This window comes from Pithys albifrons, chromosome 3, assembly GCF_047495875.1.
Source record: "Pithys albifrons albifrons isolate INPA30051 chromosome 3, PitAlb_v1, whole genome shotgun sequence".
NCBI classification, from domain to species: Eukaryota; Metazoa; Chordata; class Aves; order Passeriformes; family Thamnophilidae; genus Pithys; species Pithys albifrons.
In genome coordinates this window covers 81,652,181-81,677,874 of record NC_092460.1, presented here as the reverse complement: position 1 = coordinate 81,677,874, position 25,694 = coordinate 81,652,181, and the positions used below count along the sequence as shown (strand labels likewise).

At 38.3% G+C, this 25,694-nt stretch overlaps 1 protein-coding gene across 6 annotated transcripts in view; it reads right to left on the bottom strand.

Moving 5' to 3' along the window:
* Nucleotides 1-5,477: 5,477 nt before the first annotated feature.
* Nucleotides 5,478-25,694, bottom strand: part of PLXNB2 (plexin B2) — a 251,032-nt gene continuing 230,815 nt past the window's right edge. For all 6 annotated transcript variants that reach the window (XM_071552525.1, XM_071552524.1, XM_071552528.1 and 3 more), the window contains 10 exons: nt 22,832-22,988; nt 21,721-21,821; nt 20,912-20,996; nt 15,504-15,658; nt 14,162-14,322; nt 13,464-13,611; nt 12,902-12,966; nt 12,260-12,335; nt 10,194-10,268; nt 5,478-7,368 (listed from right to left, as the gene is read on the bottom strand). In XM_071552525.1, coding sequence (XP_071408626.1) covers nt 7,264-7,368; nt 10,194-10,268; nt 12,260-12,335; nt 12,902-12,966; nt 13,464-13,611; nt 14,162-14,322; nt 15,504-15,658; nt 20,912-20,996; nt 21,721-21,821; nt 22,832-22,988 — 1,128 coding nt within the window. In that variant the 3' untranslated portion in view covers nt 5,478-7,263. The remainder of the gene's footprint in view (nt 7,369-10,193; nt 10,269-12,259; nt 12,336-12,901; nt 12,967-13,463; nt 13,612-14,161; nt 14,323-15,503; nt 15,659-20,911; nt 20,997-21,720; nt 21,822-22,831; nt 22,989-25,694) is intronic.

Genomic DNA, 25,694 nt, shown 5'->3' with positions numbered 1-25,694 from the left:
ATCTGTCTTGGGGTTTGTTGCTTGTTGGAGAGAGACTAAACTAACATCCTTTCCCAGCAGATGCTTAACAAAAAAGTTTTTGGCTGCAGACACCAGTTGAGTCATTGGTGGTGGAACAAGTCTTCTGATGAAATTCTGAAATCACCTGTCAGAGAGAAGTTTGAGTTAAATAGGAGCTAACCAAACCCAAGTCTGGAATTTATTAATCTCAATCAGTTGCCTAGATAACCACAAGAGTCATTAGCTGGCCCAGCAACCAGGGCAATGGCCATGGCTGGCAGACCAACATCAGGGCATTGCTTGCAGGGCAGAGCTTTGCAGCCCAGCTGGCAATGCCCAGTTTATCCTCAGCAGCACATGGTTGCAGTCCCATGAAGAGAAATTACTTAAAAGTTTAAAATGAATAATTCAGCACTCCTTTGATTTGTGAGTTTTAACTACTGCAGAATACATGTCCTGCCACATTACTTCAACCTTGGAATGAAGTACAAATAGATGTGATTCAGACTCTAAATATTTAAAGCCAGAATCTAATCTTAGATACATTGTATATGCTGTCATCTCTGAAACCTGCTAAAGAGAGACAATGATGGACAGCACAGATTGAAATTGAATTCAAGTTCTGTATTCAAAAACTTGTTCTGCTAATTCATATGAATGATTAACCACAAAGAAACTTATGTCTGTGAGTGACAGTAGTGCTGAAGTGTTCTTTGTCGTCACTGTCTTGGTTAACTTCAGAAAAGAATAATCCAAAACCACCTCACAGGGAAAGGATGTCACCTCCCCTTTTCTGCTGCTTTCTTTCTGAGATGCAGCTACACTATTAACATTTTCCAGTTAAATGGCAAACAAAACAGTTCTAATCTTCCTTTCACTCAAAAGAAAGATAAAATCACAACCATAACTTAAATCAAAAGCTATAATAGTACTTGGGCAGTTACAGGCTCTTACTATAGATAGGCAGGTCAAAGTAATCAGCATATGAATCTTCACACTCAGCAAGCAAAACCATAGCTTGACACAGCTCTCTATCGAATATTTGTAAGAGGAGTAAGCACACCAGGGTATGACCCTATTAAATACCAAACCTGTAGCTCCAAAATAGCACAAAACCTAGATGGATGATCTCATCTTAAGCAGTAGTGTGCCAGAATACAAATGGAGGATTGCCACTGCTTCAAGTGCACAAGGAAACAAAATAAGACCATGTTAAAAAAAAGTGCTGGAATATACATTGACAGCTGAGCAGAATGAAGAATGCTGGACCTGCTTCTGCTAAACTGATGGTGGTCTTTCTGTTCACTTTGCTAGATTTTAAGGTCTCATTATGGGACTTCTGGATAGCAGCCTCACAAGACAAACTTTAATCCATTAAAAGAAGCAATGAGGCTAAACACCCACACTGAGCAAGAGACCTGTGGGTATTTAGCCTCATCTAAAGCTAAATGATGTTAACATCTGTGTTACTTTCTAATTTGGAGCTAGCAAAGGGCAGCCACCAATCCAGGGTAGAGAGTGCTGCAGACTTTAGGTGGAGTTCAGATCAGCTAAGAGGAACTGTTTGTACATCAGATATGAATGGTAATGTACATAACCAGTGGGTATTTATTAACAAAACAAATGTGGCTTAGTTTAGACAGATGTAAATGTTTCAGTAAGGCTGTCTGCTCTAGCACAAAAAATCCACTTCTATAATTTTCCAATGAGCTGAGCCTGGGAGGGCCTGAGTGCCCACAGGGTGCTTTGGGGAAGAACAGTGCATGACTAATCCAGACAGTGATTGCTTCCTTCCTCAGACTTTCAGAGGAATGTAGCATTGTGGTTCGGAAAGTGCCACTGATACACGAGGTGAAAACCCCCATGAAGAAAGTTCACATGAAGAAAGACGAGGAAACCAGCCAGACTCACAATAATAAAATTTCAAATAATATCCTGGAGGCAGTTTTACAATTGTGAGCATTTCCATGGACCCAGATGTAGCTGCAGGAAACATGGATTTGCGTTTATTTTATATCCCATGGACTGGCATCCAGAGTCTGCAACTAGCAAGTATCTCTTACTGAATAGGAGCATAGCCACAGGAGAGGGAAGATTAAGGGTATCAAAGTAATACATTTTTTCATTTCACTCCTTTCTTATTACAGTAGATTAAAAGAAAAAAAAAGTGATTTTTGTTCAACATTCAATTTTGAGGACAATTAAATAAGCCAAAAACATTGTTCAGAATTAGAGCACTGAATAAAGGATTTCAAAAACACAGTGTGGGGTTCATGGTGGGATTTTTATTTCCTTTTAAGATGAGCCATATACAGCTGTCTGAGAGCTATTGTTCTCTGTTCCACTGAAGAAATAGTTTCTTTCAGAAGTGTCCAATCTGTTAAGACACACAGGTGCTTTAAAAGCTTAAAAAAAGAAGGAAAACGCTCAGAATCTCTTCTGGTTCAAATGGCAATTATCTGAGAAGCAGCAAAGAAACAGGAATACATGGGTAAATGAAATAACTTTTGATTGCCTGGTTATGAACGATAGTAGAATTTTTCCTCTTTGGTAATGACATGCAGCAGCAAGCACTATCAACCTGCAAGACAAAAGTCAGCCCTGGATGTCTGGTACAACAGCAATGATCTTACATGGCATAGATGGTTATTACAAGCCTGCACAGGAGAAGCTACTTTCTTCTGTAATGGATGGAGAAATGCTCCTTGCTGCTGAGGAAAAATGGGACAGATTTCAAGAAAACAAAACCTTTGAAAACTTCCATGTAACTATGGGTCTGGAAAGTCTCTTTTCCTTCTGTCCTGCAGAAACTGTCAAGCACCAGGTATACCACCATCAGCTTTGGGCCCCATCAAGATAAAGCCTAAAAAAAGAGGGAGGCAAAAAGACCAACTCTCATTTCCAATTCCACCTTTCAAATTCATCATTCATCAGCTGAAGGAGGGTTTCTTAAAAAAACAAAAAAAAGAGACAGACAGACTAGGTAAGCATGGAGTCTGAGAAATTGAAATTGCTGATCATTTTAGCTTGTGTGCTGATGGTATTCATTCTCCAGAGAATGCTGTGCTCCAGGCACATCTGGCAAAACAGACCACTAAGAGAGGAGCTTGTGTGATGGAGAACCTGGAAAGCTTCAGATGCAAAGCTTGACCGCATTGAGCTTGGAACAAGGGATGAAAGCAGTCACAAGGACAACAGTGCTTACATTCCAGTGCAACAACTGTAGTGACTCAAAGTGCCAAATTTCAACTTCTCTGAGTGTAAAGCAGAGTAGCACAGCACTCAAGGTCAGCAATTGGTAAAAAAATGGCAGCCAGACATTCCTCCTTTAAACTTCTGAACTTGATTGTCTCATTGCTCTGACAGGGTATCTCTAGACAGAGATAGAAAGAAAAAACCCAAACGAAACCAATTCCCCCACTACTAGTTTTTTATAAGAGAAGACAACAGACTAGGAAGAAATCTCAAGAGAAGTCACTCTTTCCTCAAGACCAAATTCTTTAGAGAACTCCTCAGAGAACTATTACATTATTTGCTTAGGAGCAAATGGAAAACCTGACTAGAACCTTATCAGGATAAATAGAGCTGTTGCAGCCCAAGGAAGCGTGTGAAAAAGGGGTTTTCTCTATCAGATTCAGAGATTTTTGGGTATTTTTGGCCTTGTAGGTGCATACCATCAGGGCATACTATGGTTGAAAATGGTTGTATTTTACTAAAAGGCTTGAGAACCTCAAATAGTAAAGGACTAGCCCCAAAAATCTCATCAGTGACAGTGAGTCCAGGACGGCTGAATTTGCAGCTCAGAGCCATTTCAAGGCTTCATGCAACTGGTTAAGAATCCTCCTATCTTACAACAACTTGTGAATTTGAGAATTTTGGTTTGAGTTTCTGAATTCCCTGTATGTTTTTATTTATAGTGTGATGGCTCAGTTTGTTTTCAGGTTACCAGAAAGGCTATCTTTAGAGAGTGCACGTAAACACAGCTCGGACTCAGCAGGCTGAGAAACACGTGTCAAACACAGTAGCCTGCTGAAAGGGGAGGTTCACGTATGGCTGTAACAGATTGATTGGAGAAACTACCTTGAGAAGGTGGCTAGCCCAGCTCCCCTCCATCCATAACCACTTGCTTATAGATCTATAACATAGAGAGAGCAGCAAAAAGATCTATTAAGGTGTCAGAGGGAAACTTGTCACTCAGGAATACAGAGTAAATTCCTGGCCAGAATAAAAAACCACATTCCTGTTCAGCTGGATGAGCAAGTAGGGACAGGGACCTTGGCTCACCACTTGAGATCTCTACATGCTTTTTTGCTGGTGAGGAGGCAAGCAAACCCTTTGGAGAGGCTGCTGTCAGAAATGGGATTCAGACCTGGTGGAGGTGGTCAAACACCTGCATCAACCTCTCTGAACGATGTCTGCAAGAAACCCCAAGCAAGGGAGCTTTGTTCACAGCTGCCACTATGAAGTAGAGTGGCTCCTATTATGCAGAGAGAAGCTTCTTGTGCTTAAAGAAGTGTCTCTTAGAGGAGTTGCAAGAAGGATAAAAAATAGGGAGACCCCCAGTGAGCTTTTTCCTTTTATATTGCAGATGAGCCAGATGGAAGGAGTAGCAGAAACCAAAGGAGGAGCATGGAGACTTTAAGAATCAGATTGCTAAAATGTAAGAAAAACTGAAGCCAAAAACTAGGCCTGGGCAAAACAGAGTACCAGAGTGGAAAACCAAGCACTGGAGGAGCTTAGCAAAATGGGGAAATAATAAAATAAGTCAGCTCAGTTCTTCAATTCAAATTACAACTTTGTGCTTTCAGAGAGGAGACTTGGGAGAAACTGAAGGACGGGCATTAATTCTCCTCTGTAGCTGCAGCTGCTTGCACTTATCTGCCTCTGTGTTCCCTGGCAGACGAGACTGCAGCACTGATAGCCTGCAAATTTCCCAGGATGTGAGAAAAGGGCACCAAGAGTGACTAATGGATCCATCATGAACTCCTACATGCCAGTAGACACACATGCTTGTCTAACAGGTAAGAAAGATCCAGCTACAGCACTGCTGCAGCCCACAGCAGCTTATGACTGCCTGCAGCTGCTCTGGGTTAATTCACTGGTGGTGGGGGACACATAATGTTCCCTCTGAGAGCTCTACTTGCTCAAGCAGGGCTTTCTGATTTCTCTGGAGAGATGCTGCTGAGCCTGTATTTTAACTGGCTTTCAGGTCCCAAGACAGGTTTTCATCAGGCAGGAAGACCTCACTATGGGATGTTGCACTACATCCTTGCTTCTCTAGAGTACTCTCATTTTTCAGAGCAAATACCGATAAAAAGGGCATGACGTCAGGCACACCATCTGCAACATGTGCTTCTCTCCTCCATTACCAACCACAGACTGATGGATGCTGCTGCTCCATCACCCCCGGAGGAAGTATTACAAAGCCCTTTCAATACCCATCCCCCCAGTTTCAGTAAAGATCCAATGACACTTGGTGGAAAAAACAACATTGTATTTGATTTACAATTAACAGGATTTACAAATAATGACAAAGAAACAGGTTAGCCATGAAATTCAGATGTCTTTGCTGATGAAAGAATAGCTGGCAAAGCACCTTTCTGTAGAAGTCATGTACCTCAGTCTTAAACAGTGTAAAATAACTTACAGCCCAGGCAGGTTCAGTAATGGTTATAGACAAATGCAAGATGTTGAGTACAAAACAAATGAGAAAAAACACTCACAGCCTTCTGGGCAGGAAACCAGTTCTGGTGAGACTTTTGATTTTCAGAAACTGAAGGCCCACTGAGAAATACTAGAACATTTTCAAAAAGGAAGAAAAAAAATATCAACAGACAGTAAAAGTCAGTGTGTGACAACCTACCAGGCAGGGCGAGCAGGCAGCAGACACTGCATTAGCTTGCTAAGAATCAGCAGAGTCCGAGTGCTTGGCAGGACAATGAACGAAGGAGTACAGATGGCAGCACTTCATTAAAATGCTACTTTACTGCCAAAAACTTGCGAGATAAAGAGAAATAAAGTTCTCTGATGTGCAATACAGCAATTTAAGAAGACGTACCTAACTTTTTGATTTGTACAGAGCTTACCTATATTGTAAACACACACTTTTTGACAAGTTCTTTCAATTTTCTTTGCTATGGGTTATAGTGTGTATTCAATCAAATGCAGCATTCCAAGGCTCAAAACTGACCAAGTGGTTTTCAATAGATGGGTATATGATTTTTCCAATATCATACTAGTATTTTACATCACAGATACAATAAAAACAAGTGATGGTATTTCTAGGACAGTTCCAAGATTCAAATAAAAAATCGTCAGAACCATTCTAAAATAGGATATTATACATAATCAAATCATGTTAAACAGCACACTCTCGGCAAGCAGCTAATTACAAGCATTCTGCTGGTCATGTTTTTCACACAAAAGTCATTCAATAACACATAAATACTTCTTTTTCTGATCTGCTTCTTTTTACAAAACCATTCATCAGATTCACAGAATTAGTACAAGTAAGGCACATTAGCATATATCATAAAACTCACAATAATAACAAAGAGTTTTAAAGTTTTAAGGACTAATTCCTTCTTTGTAATGATTTCTGAACCAAATGAGACTTCATCAGTAGAACCCTCCTATTCTGTCATCACTCTTATTTCCGTCTCAACCAGCTGTGGTGGGTGCAATACTCTGCATCACCATGAACATAAATAATTAGATTTAGAACTGTGTGTGGTAGCAAATCCCATTTTTAGGTCTTGCAGAGAAATCAGACACATTGTTCATGATGTTTGTTATGAGCACAGACTAAGTTTAGAGATCTATGGAAGTCAGTTTCCAGTTATCAAAATAAAAGGGGATATTGCATGTGTCTCTGAGTATGTTATTGTTTTCCTAGTATAAATATTGCTTAAGGTAGAAAGGATGCTATAGTATTGAATTTACTTGCATAATGAATCCTAAATGCTGATGTCTCAGATTCTACTAAATGAAATGAACTATAGGTTTTCCTTCTTCCACCCCCCACCCTGTCCCCAGCCAAAGGACTCTCTTTCCCACAGAAGATTCATTTACACACAGCACAGCTTTTAATTAGAAGCATAATTTACAGTAAAAATTCTTTACATTACACCTCTGCTATCAAAAAACCATGAAATCTTTCATTTAAAGTTGTAATTATACATTAAAAAATAGAACACTATTTCCTTAACAGGAAGAATGAATTTGAACATCTTCAGATCAGATTTCTTTATTGCGGCTTTTGAGTCAAAGGTCAGTCACTTTATTCTCTAGCGCAGCTGCTATTTGCTGTAAACGGAAGGCAAGCTGCATTTTTTGTGCAGCTGGATCCTCTTCAAGTGCATTTATAATCTGGAAGATATAAACACAGAATGTTTAGAATAATTTAGCTCAAAATATATGACATGGTTCCCAGACCAACTGTTTGATACTACTTTGGTTGTAAAGAGTATTTTGCCTTCACCCTGTACCAAACTCCATCTAGCAGGCTCCATGTTCTATTTTTACACAAAGGCAGTAAAAATTATTGTCTCTGTTACTACAAGCAATTGAATAGGTAGTACTTTATCTTGTGAAATATTACATTTGAAGATGGAGCAAGCAGGGTGAAAAATTTCCTTATAGCTATTAAAGAAACAGTGCTCTTACTTACAATGCACCCTACAAGGCTTAAGGGTCATTTACCAGGAGTAATTAAACCCCATCCCCATAAGCTTTAGTTATGAGCAGCTCCTGGGTGGTCCACACACAGGCATATGGCAGGGCAATGCAAGGTCTCTTGTGTCTGTAGGCAATATGAGGAATCAAATTGTCTGATCAGAGCATCAGGGAGATGTCGGCAGCTCCCCTTTGCCTCTTGCCAAGAAATGCCAAGACTCTGGCCCAGTACCATGTAGTTCAGGAAAGCAAAGAGCTCATTAGAGGAGCCCCCAGGATCCTACAGTCTCTGCTGTACTGAATATATATAAGAGAATATGACTCTTAAGACACGAGGGATTTGGAAACAAGAGTTAGTAAAGGTCAGCTGTTATGAGAAGGCTTTTCTTCAAATAGAGTTTTTTTAGGGCTTCCCAAGATCAAATTCAAAAGGTTTCGAAAGGTTTTAATTTCCACCACCCTTTAGGAAAACTTTCCTACCAACTATTAGATTTCTCCATTAGAAGAATGTGTTATATGACAAAACCATTTCTTTTCTAGAACTGGCTTTATTAATATAAGTCAGACAGTGTAATCAAACAGAAACCTTTAGCACTGTTTAAAAACTATACAAATGTGCAAGTACATGGATTGGAGAAGTAAAGTTTGCCTGTCACTACCTGTGGTTCTTATTACTTCTTGAACATCACTGACAACGGAGATTAATGTAGTCAGTATCAATCTAGCCAGTAATGTCACTTTGAAGGGCTAGTATAGCATTTGCATTTCAAACACTGGAGCAAATTTGTTTATAAATAATTATAATGGATTTATTTTTAAAGTGTGAAAATATTTTTACAAGGCATCTTTAATAAACACTTATTGCAGTATTTAAACTGGGCATAATTTAATTTGATATTGTTCTCTTAATTTAAACAATTACGTCTAGCTGTAACTCCTCAAATCTAGACTCAATGATTCATGATTATCTCTGCTGGTAAATATATCCTTCATATAAATGTGGACAATTAGAATGTACCCACTTAGTCATTGTCAAGCCCTGCAGAGATGCAGAAGGTAGAGCACATGCTGGGAACCACTGCGTCAGTAATAAAGACAAGGGCAGCTGCAAAATGTTCCAATTTATGCAAATTAAAATATTTTCATGGAAAATAAATAGGCTCAATTAATTTTACGGAATGGTTCTTGACAGATTATCTCCATAACTCTGAATTAGCAGCCTTTTCATCAGATGCACCTTGTCGTTACACACCAACGTATGTGGAAGGGAAGACCTGCAGCTACACACTGGGTTGTGCTGCCCTGTGAATCATGGAGCCCTGTAAGCTCCTGACTCCACCTGTCCCTGCCACCAAAAGTGAAACCACGAGTGGAAGCAGGGACACAGAGGTGTAGATGAAGCAGGGATTTATGGTTCACCTGTCATCCAGGGTCCCTGAGTGTTTCTGTAAGAGGTCAGACTACAGACAAATTCGGGAAGGCGTTGAAAGCAAGCTTGGTTAGCACTGGGAACCAATGCCATCAGGTTGGCCTACATGGCTCTGTCTGCTTCCCCCATTGACTGTCATTGCAAGACTTCTCAGGGTAATTTGATTTTCCCTGTTTACACCTGTTTAAAAGATGCTCCTGTCTAAAGCAGCTGCAGTGAAGCAGTCTCACTGTCTTTAGTGCTAAATATAAGTGAAAACATGAACTCTGCTGAGGTGCAAGACTAACCCAACAGAGCTTACATGTGCTGTACTCCTTTTTGATTCAGCATCTGTTCTTACTTGCTTTGATTTAATTCTGAGAGTTTTCTGGAGGCATTCATTTCCATGGAAACCTTTGAATAAAAGTTTCCTTCTCTCTTTTTGTTTTCAGATTAAGTTTGGAGAGCCATAGCCACAGCCCAGCTACACTGGGATATTCTTTGTTCCTTTTTCCACAGGATGTGACAAACCTAAGAAACTTTTTGAACTGAATCTGTGAGCCTGCTTTTGAATCAGGCTCCATTCAACAGTTACTCTACTTTGGTTTACCCTCGCAGGCACTTCATGGAAAAACAGCAATGGTAGCATACATGGAAGTTTTAAGTACACTTTAACTAATAAAAAAGGCATGACCCCCATTCCTAGGAGGAAAACAATTTTCATGGATTATTCTTGATAAAAAAGCATACTGACTTGAAATCTGATATAACTCTAAGACTACTTTTAGTTTAGTGACATTCTTATGTCTTATTTGGGATGGTAGAAATGATTTTTAAATCTATTTATCTTTCAGATCTTTTTAAACTGTCTGTTACAAACTATCCCTACTGAAACTAGATAGTCCATAATAAAATTTCTCATTTATAAGAACATTCCCTTGACCAGTGTAATTGCCAAGCAAGTATATAACTACAAAGCTAGAGCTTTCTTACAGCATTGTTTTTACCTGACTATTCAGGGAACTCCAGAAGTTTCTCCTTTAGACTAATGTTAGCCTTCATAACATTTTCTCATTGATATTAAAACAGGAAAACAAAAGCTGTAACTTACCTCATCATAGTATTTGTTAGTGTACTGGTAGAGTTGGTGTAGAGCCACAAGCGTGTTTAAGGAATCGGTATGTGCCTGTTAAACAACACAAGCAGGCAGCAAACATGTCAAAATAGGATCTCAGACAGCTGAAAGTTATGCACGTGCACAGCTGTTGGATACAATGGACAAAATTTCCAAATGCAAGCTCTGCATCCTATAACTTTTGTTAAATTACACTTGGGGCAGAAAAAAGGAGTGAGAAAACTTTTGTTTGATGATTTACTGATTAAGACTTTCCTGATGGTATTTTTTGAGCCTGCCCACAACTCTAACATTGGAGGTGGAAAATACTTTCAACTCTGAATGTCAAACTACAGACTACAGCTCAAACATCTATTAGCAGCATGGGTAAGTATAGCTAAGGGATTTTCTCAGTACAGTCTACATACTGAGGTATTAAGCATTGATTCTGACACAGGCATGGCTGTTTGAAATCCTTCCTCAAATTCTTTTTATATCCTGGAAATTATTCACATGTCACTACAGCAAAGGTGTAACTTGTCAAGATGTATGTTTGGAAAAAGACATCTGAATCATGAAGATGGAAAGGCCATGGGGATGATGGGTGGGGAGTGGAGAGAGAGGGAGAAAGGAGTTTAAATGAAGCAGGAAATAACCCTTCCATTACCTTGTCTTTCCACCCTCCACCCCCACCTCGCCCCGCCCCTACATTTAACTTATTTAGTGAAATGTGCTCTACCTGTCTAAACAGATGTTCTTCATTCAAACATGTAGGATTCAAGTCTCAAGCCATGCCTTAGTCTTTTAAGTTAGTTAAGAAAATGAAAAATTACAAAATATTGCTGCTGGCATAAAGGGATAAAGCAGCAGAGAAGCATCCATCTTTCCTTGCTCTATAAAAGTCACTTCTAGAACTGGTCAAAATTTGCAATGTTCAATCACTCTTTCCATATTAATTTTTATCATAATTTATAATGAAAAGAGAAAGGAACAACATTAAAACATTATATTGAATTTACTTTTAATCAGCAAATGTTATAATTTTATATACAACTCAATTTATGTAATAAATAAAGTGAAGAAATGAAATGTCACTGAAGATGAGTTTTGTAGTGAATGACTGAAAATAGAAATGCTCTCATGAGGATGTTGATCTGCAAAATGTTAGGTCCTAAGGGCACTGAAATAAACAAAACACAAAAAATTCCCCAAACATCCTCCTTACGCTAGAACTCTTTAACTAAATTAAGCAAATGAGCAAACCAGTCAGTAAGTACACTGTCTCCTTGCTCAGGCTAAACAACATGCTTTAAGACTGGTGAGGGACATTCCTGGTTCTCCAAGTTAAATAGAGCGCTTTGAAGGCAAGAGGCTGATCTAGCTAAAGTGAGCTGCAGAGCAGACAGGCTCTTTCAAGACAGAAGCAGGTTTTGTAATGTCTTTGCTCCACTATTCTCCGAGCAGAGGCCCAGAGAGTAACCACCTGACTCTGCCCTTCTCCATGAGAGCTAATCCAAGTAACCTATAATGCAAGCAGAAAAAGTACTGCTGAGCAAGCACATGGTGAGCTTCTCACATACAGCATAAAGCAGAAGTATTGCTCCGGTACAGAATCTGTAAAATATGCTATACTTAATGTGCATGCCTCCTCTTTCCTTTCTGGAATCTAATTTTTGCTGTGGTAGGACTGTAAATTCAATCATTACTCATCAGTCCAGTCCATGCTAAAAATCCTCTATATGCTGTGGAGAGAAAACACAGTTCTAGAGTGCTATAATTTTCCCACAATGGATGTGAAAAATCCAAACACTTTGCTCTGGCCCATGCATCACTAAGATAGTTTAGTGATGAAAACCATTCTTACTTTCATTCCATAATCAACATTTCAAACAGCTAACAGGCATGACTACACCAAACAGGAGTATTTCAGAGATTTATGAAATAACTCATTTGATGTTTGCACATACAAAAAATCCATTTGTTGAGATAGAAAGAGAAGACAATGAAAAACAGTGCTACACTTGGCTCTAATTTCAGTACAAGAAAATGGAATTCATTCTTACCCTAGAAATCTCTGCTAGATGGGTATTCATGTCTTGGTCACTCACTGGCACCATCTGACGAATACCTTTGTAGTAACTGCAAGAGGTGAAGTAAGAATTTCAGTTAGGTGAAACACACTGTGGTTTTCTGTAATTCTGTTTTTCAATTTTGCAATTAGTTTTAAACATGATTTCTAATAATGAAGGAGATGCTCTACCACAACAGACCAATGATTCCTTTAGTAATCCTGTCTTCCAACAGTCATTAGTACCTTTGCAACAGAGGCAAATCATACCTAATTGTACAAGGACATACTACAAAAGAAATCTGTAATTGCAGATGATAATTATTTTAGGTCTTAAAACTGGCAAGAGTTTTGTTCTGCAGCAGATCTTCCATGATATTGACAGAATTGCCAATGGGTAAATGCATAAGGTCTGAGATGGAATAGAAAAAGATGTGTTTGTTAAAATGTTTTCAGGATTTGATATCTACTGAGTTATGGAAGTGCAACGTTTATTAGACAGATTGCCAATGCCAACACTAAGGGAATGCTTTAACATTTGAGTGTAAAATTTTTAATATTTGACAGCTGACTTTGACTACCTACATAGGATTAAAATCCTAACAACTGAATAAGCATGAAAAGAGTCTATACTTACTCTTCCACCATTTTCTTATAGTTAGAGATTTCTTTTGCATAAAGCAGTTTATTACTTGGAGAATCCTGAAAAAAATTATAACACAGAGAAACTTGGTTGATTTATGAACATTTCTAGGAAGCGAAAGAAAGGCAACAACTTAAAATCAAGTTTTTGTAGTCAGATACATGTGAGCTTTACAGATATTAACATTTGGATACTTATTCCCATTGGTGGGCTTCTTTGTCATGAAGGGTTGACGTTTACACAGGGCATTACTGCTGAGTTTTACAAATGTCTGAATGCAAGATGATACTAAATTATCGGTGGACCTCAGTAATCAGTTCTTAAACTTGAGTTTTATAAAAGCAGTTGCTATTTTCTCTTTTTTCTAAATATCAGTTTGCAGACTACACAGTAACACTGACACATTCAGCAACCTATTAAGTGGTGAAATACTAACTTCATTATAAAACTAAAAAGAAATGATCAAGGCTTTTCAGAGAATGGGTATTGTCTGTGGGGATGCCTTTTGTCTTGTCAGGCATGAGCATAATCGGGATGTAGAATGCAAATCACTTACTCTGCTTAATTTGTGCTCTGTTCTTGTGCAAGCATCCATGAAAGTCTGTGCAATGACTGACAAGGAAGCATCCACTACTTCGTGAACATGAACATCAAAGATGAAGTGAGGATTTTTCAGTATGTTTACCCAGAACCTAAGAGGCAGGCTGCAAAGCAAGGAAAATATAAATAATCCTTTTTACACAATAAATGTTCCACAACAAGCAAATCATATGAAATTAAGTATGGAGTTTACATTTTGATCTCCTCACAACAATGATGCTTAATTTTGTATTTCAACAATTATACAAGCTTGTCTGGTTTCCATTTCTGAAAACTAAGCCTTTATATATCTCACAGAAAAACTCATATGAGAAGAACCTTAAGTGCCCCAAAATAGCAAGAGATGTCTGTGTGGTCAGAGGAACTACCAAGTAAGTATTTGATTTTGATTTGGCGGGCAAATTTAGACCCATTTGCCTCTTGCTTTCCTCTTCTCTGAGGAAAGACAAAATTAAAAAGCAGTCAATCTGCTAGTGACAATCCCATAGGTAAGCAGGGAATCCTTCTGATCACACAAACATATTATCTCAATTAAAATGATTCTGAGCATTGTAAATGAAATTTACTTTGTTTTGTGATAAGAGTGCTAGTATCTACCTGGAAATTGCACTCTCATTTCTCTGCAATACAAGTATGACTCTGTCCATATGGTACCTGTTTGTTTTCCAGATGTGAATAGTATCTTCATCCTTGATGTCATGTTTTTCTGCTTGCTCATCGAGAAAGTCAAAAAAGTACTTCACAGCTGGTGGCACCACATGATTCGAGTTGAGGACACTATGAAAGAAGTCATCTACAAACTGCTGAAGTGTTCCCTAAAAGCAAAAAACCAATTACATTTGTGTTACAAGCTGAACTCAATACCATTTTAGCATCTTTTATTCCTATTGACAATAAGAGCCCATTATCCAGTTGCAGTCACTGATGGTCTTCATCTTGAGTGCTAAGAGTGAAAAAAAGCAAGCAACTTTTTAGTGCAGTGACCTTGTAAACTGCCAACATAGAGCACAATTTTATGTTTCAGACTGGAAGGTTGTGACTTCACCAAATATCCTACAGTTTGCAAAGAAGGGTGTGCTTTTTACTAGATCAAAGCAGCAGAAACTGGTTGTTACATTTGTGCTTCAGGGTCATTGTGCACATAAAGTAATTTTTAGCAACTTTGCAATGGTTTTGCAGCTTCAGTTTTTCTGACACCAGAGCACCAGGCAATTTTTAAAAAGAGATCGAGAGAAAGAAGTGCCAGCAAACATTTGATTTTTTTGTTTGAGGGCAAGCACTTGGGTCTTATCATACACCCAGTCTACTCAGATCCATGAGCTCCAAGGAGTGAAGTGTCTCAGGAGGTCTGTGTGCTTCGTTGGATTCCTGCATCTGCCTGGACCTTAGAGACTGTAACTTCAGAGAGTCCCCTTGTTTGAGAGATGACCCTATTGAGATAGAATTCATCTCAACTCAGCTCATTGGCTGATGCTTTTAAAGGGCTGCACTCTCTTTCATACCATCACTCCAGCTGTCAGCCTTACAAAATTATTTTGCTCATGATTCATCCTGCAGTATAGGCACTGAAGATACACTGAAAGGACTATTATTATTTGGAAACTTTATTTTTCTAGATTGCACTGCAGCACTGATCACAAGGAAATATAAAATCCTCTGTAGGATTTTATAAAGCATTCAGTTCAAAAGAAAACCCAACAAAATTTTGTCTAAACAGGTGATACAGAGCAGAATATCCATCTTTGTTTAGCAAGGAAAATCCTTATTTAACAATCACATAATAATGGTTCTCAGCTCAGGAATAGTACTTTATCTCTTTCCCAGTAATATTCCTCAGGGCATATTAATCACTTGAAACCTTGAACACCAGCTTGTATGTACATGACAGATATTTAAAATTGCAGCCAAATGAATGACTAATAGTTGTACCATTTCCTTCTGTTGTACCTCAAAATGTATAGAATTAAGGTGTAGCCATAGCACATATGAGCCCTACCTTCACAGAAAGAAGTCTCGTCAGGTAGATTTCTGTAATAGCTTTGGTCCTCTCTTTTTCTTTCACACTGCCCCGCTTTGATTTACCTTCGTCCATTTCATCTACTGGCCGGACTAGATGCCAGACCTTATTTTCATCTTCCAGGAGTGCATGCCCTAGAAACAGTAATCACAATAAGTACAAAAACCACCCCACACTCAAAATAGCAACACAAAACCAATCATATACATATATATATATGTAAGGTATTTGTTCCCTATCCTTAACATACCTCTATTCTTGCCAAGAGGATCTAGATTACTCTGTTTCTGTCCAACATATACAACTCAAGTACTAAATGTCCAACAATACATAGCTGAAAAAGCTGGGTCTCGTCAAGACCAAAGGGAGAGGAAGGAATCACAGAATAATGAAACTCCTGTTTGGTCTTATAAGCACAGTATGTGTCTTCTTTGAGGTCCACACAAAGAAGTACTCTATTCCTTTGTGAATTCTTGGAGACATGATCAAGTTATAGAAACTCAGCTAGGCCTGACCCCACAGCCACCACAGAAATATCAATTGCAGACTACTTCAGGTAAAACCTTTATTGCTAGGTAATACCATTACAATTCACATCTTTACCCTAACTGCTGAGGTCAAAGTGTTACCTCAGTTCAAACCCTCCTTTATCCGCATTTGAAGAGCACAACTTGACTTTATAGCAGAGAAGAGAAAAAATGCATCCCTTCACTGAGATGACACAGACTCCAGCAGCCAGAGGTAGTGACTGCAGCAAAAGCATTCATTGTTGAAACCAGAGAGAGAGATTCCTATCCATTCTGATACCATATAGCAGAAACACTTGGATGCAATGACAGCTCGTCTGATTACAGTGCCTCATCATGGTATCCATGGCTTGGCCATGCATCTGGTCCCTGAGCTTACTTCAATGATCACACCGAGGATAAAGGGAATTTTGCATTTCAGCATCAACATTACTCAGACAAACTCTATGCTTGAAAATATTTTGTTACAAATAGTTCTAAAAGAGATATAATCCTTTTAACTTGCAATTAATATTCCTTGAAAAGAGTTTCTGTATCAGAAACTTACTTTCAAATCTCCTGGTTTTGCTTGTTCTTTATTTAATTCCTGAACTTTTCTGTCTATTTGGCATAGTTCCTAAAATCAGTGTTGTGTTTCCAGTGGGAGTTATTGAACCAGTATATTTAAAATCATTGGTGTCTTAAAAATATGAAAGTTATTTTTCCCTTAAAAATGATGATTCAACCCCACTGCACGAATTATTTTGCATTAGTGTGAAGTTTTATGCTTTAATATACACCTCTAACATAACTGAATTCCAGTTACAGCACAAAATATCAGCTGCAAATTGCATTAATTTTGACCATAGCAGTTTATTAACTAAGTTCTTCAACAGCTACATTGAATTTCCAAGCTTGCATGTACGTTCAATATTTTGCATCGCAGGGGTAAATAACATTTTTGTGTAATCTGGCTAAACTAATACTTTTGCCTGAATCTACTTCATATATCCTCACGAAAAGCATTAGCTATGCAGTCTTCTGAGACCTTTACTTCTTTTTAACAAGGCAGGGGGAAAATATAAAATAAAATAGAGAGAAATAAAAGCAAACACTTTATTTTGAAGCAGCTGCGATTTTGCAATCGATACCATTAATGGTATTCTGGAATTTCTTTTGCAATCCCTGTTATTTACTTTTGTAAATTAACAGATCAAATCACACAGTTAGAGCAGAAACTATTTTCCAGTCTTACGTCAGTCGTTTGGTAAACTGCTTCCTCTCTTTGCTCTCCTGATGGTATGTGGCCCAGTTTAACTTTGGAGAGAAGAGGAAACAACTAAATGGGTTTCCAGTGAGATCACTGGCTCTTACATGCTGCTTAATTTGTCCTGTGTTTGTTTAGCAACAGTAGAATTGGCTACTATTGGAACAGTACTAATTTCTTCGGAAAGTAAGGATTTCGAGACTACAGCGTAACAAGATGAACTTCTGCAACACAAAGAAGCAGGAAGACAGAGGAAGGGACATTCAGAACATGGGGCAACAAAACATGTCAGCAGTTGGCTAAGAGAAAATAACATTTCTGTGAGATAATATTTTCACAAATGGAAAAGTATGAAGTGAAGAAAATAAAAGATAGGGGAAACACCTCCCTTTTTTATCATCCTAGCCACGCTATGCATCAAGTTTAACCAGGGAGAAGACTGTGCCCACTGGGTCAAATGTTCCCCTGAATTCTTTGTCTTGCTCCTTGGGCATACTTTGGCCAATATAAAATAATTTGTGGGGGGAAGGGTTAATGGCAAATATAGACTGTGATGACTAATTATAGTGGTATGAAACATCATGTACACATGATGAAGGCAAATGAGATGGTGACAGGCAATACAGCCCCTTTCCCCTTGTGTGACCTGCAGCAAATTATCTTCCTTCCAGTCTTCTCCACCCCCATGAATACTGCTCCATAGAGATGAAGGAGGGGCTGCCTTCATGGATCTGCTAATCGGTATTTCTGATCTGCAACCCTGTGTCTATTTTTATTAAGAATTCAAAAAGAAAAAAAAAAACAACAAACCCCTGTGAAAACACCCAGAATAACAGAATGTGTTGTATTGGTTTATAGTTCAGTACAGAAATACTGATATGAAATCACTGAAACAATTTTCCATTTTGATACAAATTAGTAATTGCATTTATTGTCTCCAGAAGCAAAAGATGCTGCATTTCATTTGTCACAACCTCCAGCTTCTGGTATCTTCCTGTTATAATCTGTGAATTAAAAGCAGCATGGAAGCAATGCCAGGTTTTAGAGTAACATCTCTGAACATGGTTTTACATTTTCTTTCTGTGCAAACCCTCCTACTTTGGCTGACAGTCAGTGGCTTCAGCTGATACTTAATGCAAAAGGTGCAAGTTAATGAGATGCTAAAGAAAAGGAAATCCACTTGATCACAAGCCTCATTCACAGAGTCACGAGTGGTTTTCTCTTTATTCCAACCCTGTAAATCTCTGTGTCATATAAATGTGTATGTGTGGGAGGGGAAGCCTCTGATCCTCTCCTCTCCCTTTTATACACAGTGTCACAAATCACTATCACGGCAGGCTGTCACTGCACTATCTTTTTAACATTTTTATAGCTTTCCAACAGAACAAGTTGGCACCAGACAGCTCTGGGGACCTTGGTGCTAAAGAAAATGGGGTAGCCTGGTGTGAAACACTGTCGTTCCAAATTTGTACACTACCATGGTCCAAGACAGGGTGTGGAGAAAAAAATATGGTGGTAGCTGTCTTCACTTGATACTTCAGGATCTGAATTCTCTGCAGATGTTTCTCTTTTGCACAAGAGCCCTTGTGTGACAGCACTGTCCCCAGAACTCAGCTTTCCCTTTACAATTTGGTATGCCACATGTATAACTAAGGAATTCACCTTGGAGTACAGATCACGCTTGTTCAAAGAGCTTCATCATACTGAATCATGGCTAATGACATAATTGTAGAGAAGGAGGAAAGAAAAAACCCCAACCCAATAAAAAAAGAAAAACATGTGATCTGGTCCTCTACTGCCTGCCACAAGGGCAGAGAGGTGGGGAGGGCTGTTCTCTGTTAAGAAAGCAAAGCAAGTTAAGGGCACCACCAGACTCCGTTCATGGTCTACCCCAATTCTTTAGAGGGGAGGTGACTACAGCCTCAGCAATCAGTGCCACCAAATTGAAGAGAGACTAGGAATCCTTGCCTGGTTGCACTCCACTGCCCTCTGTATTGAACTGGATGGCTTTTTAAGTTAACATGCTGGGTTGGCACCTGCTGTGACAGAACAGTCACTGCTTGGCCAGCTGTGCCAGGCACTTGCAGTAAAGGGGTAAGAGGATAGTAACAGAGGTGTAGACATGACCATTATCAGACTTATTTCTGCTGGAAAATGTCTCAATGGAAAAAAACCAGGAAGACAGAGTAAAAAGTAAACAGTTCTGCCTGTCTTAATTTCCTGTACTACACTCAAAACAAATGAAATGGAAGTTTGCACTTTTTTGCTAAATAGTGATATACATCAGAGCTATCAGCTGAAACCCATCTTCTTGAAAGATGTACATTTCTGGCATATTATTTCCAACCTGTTTGACTGCTGAGCCCTTGAAACCTACTAAATCTAAGATCAGTAAATCTGTTTAAAGGAATAAAACTATTTGATAAAGAAATGGCTTTTTCAACCAGTGCTAGACAGAAAAGGATATCAAATGAGATCATAAGAGGAAGAATGATCTCAACAATTATTGTTCCATAAATCTGAGTTCTACTTTATGTAAAAGAACTGAATACAAGGATAAAAAAAACACCAGAGAAACTGAACATCTGAAATCTGTAAAGGAAATACATCGGACAAAGAACATAAATTCACAAGTAAATATTTTTATAAAAATCTGAGTGCATTTGAGGCTGTAATGGATATTGTCTCTCCAAGAGATTTTGAGATAGAAAATTGGTCTAGACAGAAAACTAACATGTAAAAGTAAAAGCTTTAAAAGATGAGTTGCAAGCTAACAGGTTGTCTTCTGTGTTGAGAAGTCCAGCATACTGTAGCAGACAGCAATACAAGAATTATGCAATGGCTGCATTAGTGATGACAAAGCGTAGAAATATTATGTGGAAATTCCTGACACTAACTGGCAGTGGATTGCAAGTCTTAAAAAGAACAAAGGAATTGTGAAAAATGCTGCATCTAAAGAGATAAAATGTATGGAATTAATTAAGCCAACCAAAAAGCCCTGGGAAAAAACAAGCTAGCATAGCTGGTGAAGCATCACTCAAAGGGAGAGAGACACAAAATATCAGTGTAGAGAGATGTGTTTGCAAGGCAACATAGTTGTAAGAAATGCAATAAAAAAATCACATCAGATCCATTTCATGTCACAGAGAAGGGAGCTAGTCCCTATTATGGTTCATCTAGAATACTGCATTTAAATCTCAGTCTAATAAGAAGTGGAAGAAATTTGAAGCGGAAAGTGAGTAAAGGATGAAGGAAAGAGAAAAAGAGATTAAGCTCTGGAAGATGAAACTTACAGTTTGACTATAGATGTAGCGTGATTAAAAACAAAACATGCAAGGAAATTTTAATAAGAATACTTTCTATTAAGTTGGAGTATGAACTCAGCAGTTATGGTAAAAGTCCCAGTATTTAAGACTTTTATAATGAGGGCAAAGAAAACTATTGCAAGTCTACAGTGGGTAACGCACAACAAATAAACCTTATATAGTATAGTGGGGAATATCTAGTTCCACAGAAGTGCTTGATAAACAAGATCAAGACAGCAGTATCACTCTCTCTGTGTCGTTTTTGACTTCCAGTTATCTTGAGAGGTAGGGAAGCCACAAGATACTTACTTTCCCCTGGGACATCTTGCTGATTATCCTCTGGCTGCTGGGAAATGCCCATTTTTGATAAGATAAGTGTGGCACCATCTCGGACCTTTGAAAACACAAAGAGATGCTCTTCGAAAGAAGCACGCAACACTGAACCTCTTTTTCAAAACATGAAGTGTGGTTTCTGTAATCTGTTGCAGGGAATCTAGATGACTGCTGCCTTTCAGACTTCTTCAGCAACCAACTGCAATTCAGAACAGACTCCCTCCCTCTCCTTTAATAAGAGATCCCATCAACACCTCTGAGATTACTGAAATACTGGGAGCATTGCCAAGGCTTAAGGTGATTCATCAATCCAGTGTGGGTGCCCTTTATACAAAAATGAGGTTTCTCATGAAGAATCAGACCTGTCTGTCTTCTGAGGGAAAGCTAACAAACTTTTCTCTTTATTAATCAGGTTATCTGTTGTTATCTGGCAATATGTCTAGACCCAACCTTTTGCACTCTTGAAGCTTTTCCTGCCTAGACTCAGACACCATGTTTTTCCTTTGATACATTATCATAGAATCAAAGAATGTTTTGGGTTGGAAGGGATCTTACAGATCATCTAATTCCAACTCCCCTGGCACAGGCAGATTTACTAGATCCACTAGATCTGATTGCTCAAAGACCCATTCAGCCCAGCCTTGAACATGTCCAAGGATGGGGTATCTACAGCTTCTCTGGACAAGCTGTATGTAGCACAGAAGTTTCTCTGAAAATAAATACAGATTTTATTTATTAGTAGGGAAGAGTTAACAGGTGCAAACAACTGTTTTGAAACACCTTACGTTATAGTGCATTAATGTGTTGATACGTTTCCATCTGCCATCTCTTTGGGATGTTAAATCCAAGTCTGAGAGGATCTGTGCAGTAGAACCTGGACGCCACTCTATGGGTAATTAAAGTGAGAAAAAACAGTTTTTAACCATGTGAAAAAGTAACTACTTGAACAATGTTTTACAGACCCACTGACACATTGTGGAACATTAAGAGAAGTAATTTAGTACATGCCCAAAATGTGTAGTTTTTATTGCTTAATGGTTTGGTCTTTATTACAGAAGTGAGTATGAAGTATTCCTAATCATGCTTATGGCTTTTGATTATTTTCCATAAAAAGTCAAATTCCTTTGCATAGAATACTATAACTATATACCATAAGATCTGCTATCAGTCCAAAATAGAGTAGGACTTCATGGAATAGAAAAGACATTTTTAGGAAATTTACTAGGATTTGTTGAAGAGCAAGAATTCCATCTTCTACTTTCAGATTAATGCAGGAATGAAGATATTGAAAAAAAATTAATTTGAGCTTATATTATGAGATAATTAGGCCTTTTTAAGTAACAGCAATTCTTTTCTTTTTTTTTTTCCCTCAAGAAGAGAACAGCTATTTTGAAAGCCTTCAAGGAGGATGATTTTCAAAAGCTAGGTGGTTCATCATCTACTAAAAGTGCAGTTCCTGTAAGTTTTAATTCTTTTGAATAACCATCATAAAAGCAACTAAAAATCAGTACCACTTTCTGAAATTGCATCATTACTTCTCCATCAGTTAATTATCCATGCTGTCATTATCACATTAATTAGTACCTGAGATACTGACTCTGTCAGACATGAATACATTTGTGCTAACAGTCATTAACAGGCTCTTTGCACACTAATGACAGTATACCAAAACTTTAAGAGTCAGGAAAAATAACTCTGTAAGAAAGCATTCGTTTTTAAGGCATATTAAGATTGCTGCAAAATGCTGTATTTTTGCATTCAGCTGAATGTGAATTCAACCTTTTTCTTTTTAAAAAAGAAAACAAACCAAATCCAAGGAATCAATGCTCTTATAGGCATTTTAAAAGAAAAATACAAAATCACCTGTAATGTATAGAATCACAGGTAGCTACCTACCAAGAACTACACTGTCAGCTTTTGGCCACTGGGAACATGGCAGACTTCGATACACTTGGTCTATTATCTTTTCCTTTACTTGTGATATAGTATCACAGTTCAGCACTTTTACAGGTATGGAATCGTTTCCTCCATCTTGCACATACACATTAACTGTCTGTAAAGAAAAGAATGTACGTGGTTATTAAGACAAATCAGTGCTGAATTACCTCTGAATCTGTTTTTATGGGTGATTTAAATGCAAACAGTATCTGAAATTCACCATGCAATGGTTATTGTACAGCAACATAGATTTGCAATAGGACTATGGATTATTTGAGGGATTATTTGAAGGATCTTTTGCTGTTATGCAGCCAACCAGCTATCACAAATTCCAGTTAATTCCTACCATTATGACAAAGCAGAAAAGATACAGAATAGATTTAGTCATGTCTAATATGCTAATATTACTGAGTTTATTAAAGAGGAACACTCAAGAACAGAGCAGCTGGACCAATGACTGATAATCCAAAACATAAACCCATAAAAAAGCCAAGTAATACAGTGTTCAGACTTCATGAGTTTTCAATAATCATTTGAACTGCACTTTGCTGAGCTCCTAGAATATTGTGTACTTCTGCCTTCCTTTATGCTGTCTAAATGGCTGTGGTTTTTAAGTTCAGCAGACTACTTCTGTACATATGGTGATTTAACATGGCTCAACTAATGAGGACTGAGTTGTTCAGCTCCCCTAACTTTACTTCCTGTGACCAGAGGTTCATTAACCACACACACACACACATACATGTAAAAGCCATTTCTATCATCTCTGGTGTTTGTACTGCTTACTGTTGTCACAATAACTCTAGTAGCTCCAAGAAATACAACTAACTAGTTCTAAAATATTACTGTTTTCTGATAGTATTGACATGGCTTTTTAGTATTAGAGACAATTTCTTGAAAGCCTGTAATTTGCTAAATCTAGAGTGGCTTTTTTGAAAGTAGCTTTGCTATAGAAGTGTCAGTTTCAATATAGGCAAAAGCAAATAAGAAAATCATGGCCAGGAAACCTCCCCAGAAGGAAAATGAATCAACAAAACCAAATAGATGTTATGAAGATTCTCTTTCTTTTACTAGCTGAATCAGTACAACAGCTCAGAGCTGTGGTGGATCTTCTGCCAGTCAGATAGCTTAGGAGGCCAAGCACATCCAAAGCACCACAGCTCTCAGCTACATATGGTCCTGCCAACCATAATGCCTGAATTTATCATATCAGACCTCAGAAATAAACTTGCATAGCTGATATTTTTAAACAGTGAAGAAAAGCTATGCCATACGGCAGTTAAATTAAACATGATTGCACTGTCCCTTGATAGAACTCTCAAACTAATCATGAGATTTCACCTTCCTTTTCCTATTAGCTTTATGGTAATTAGACATGATTTTGCTGCTGGTTCAGTATGCAGCATGTCAGTGTAACCAGTGATGCAAAACAGATTCATCTTTTAAATAAGAACAATTAGAGAGCAGACAACTGCTCTATGCTGTACTTTCCCACCTTGTCTCACTTTCAGGCAGAAATGAGGGAATTAACTCATGCTTTAACCTACTCTGGTGCACAAATGCTCCCTGACTACTCAGTTACCACATCATCATCATTATGCCTAAGATCCCAATAACTTATGGCAATAGTACCCCTCCCTTCATAATATTTCAACACAAATATATACACATGTATCTCATCGTCTTCCATGCATACACACACATAACATATTTTTTTGATGGGAAATTTGTAGATCTGGACCAAATACTGCTGCTGTACAATGTGATAATGTTTAATATCTGGTTAATATGCTTGTTGTGCCCATATCTGATTGCATACACAAATTTTCTGCTTTCACACTGACTCATTTAGCTTAATTGCAGACACTGGGTTTTTTTCTGTGAAAAAACCAGACTGAATAAATAATTATTATCATTAAGTCTTACATGATGTACAGTGCAAATAAATTTTTTTCTCCATACACAACAGAAAATATAGCCAGCATTGCCAGTCAGTGTGTTTTCTGTGGTGGCACTTTCGGTTCAATTATAAAGATCTACTCAACTAATCCCCAACATATCAGTTCAGCCTAAAATATTTCTTCTTGCCCACTACACTCTTCCTCCAGGGAGTCTAGGTCACAGTCTGGTGGCTCTGTGAGTCAAAGTCCCACAGCCATCTCCTCACATCAGCCCTCCCATCAGCATCCCTTCAGAGTATATAAAATGGTGATTTTTTTTTCCAAATCAGGACTTAAAGTTTTTTTAAGTTTCTCTTTCCACACTGTTTCTCTTTCCGCACTTTTCTCAGTTGAAGACAACTACAAATGAGTCTTTTCATGGCTAGGCTTTGTGAATGAAGATTTGGGAAGGGCTCTACCCACATGGCTGTGCTCTTCAAGCCTGCGCAGTGGATATTTTAGGTGAGGCACAGCATGCGCAGAACTGGCCCCACCCTTCAACTCCTAAGGTTCATCTGCCACAGCCAAGTGAGCTTGGATGGTGACAATGAAGTCCTCGGGACTGGAACCTAGAGTCCTCGTTATTCCCAGGAGGTCTCCCATCCAAGTACTAACCGGGTCTGACCCTGCTTAGCTTCCGAGATCTGATGGGATCAGGCGTCAGGGTGGCATTTAACAAATGACTCCTAACATGTTAACAAAAAAGAAATTAGAAAAGGAAAAAAATCCTCCATTGGTCTCTGAAGGACAGTCTGCAAGTCTTTGATATTTACTACACTGTATCCTGAAGAAAACCAGCAACACTGTCAGAAAGACTAAAACTAAATTTTACACTTCCTGAACAGCAAATAAGTGGGCTGCTTCAGTTTTTTTAAAGGACA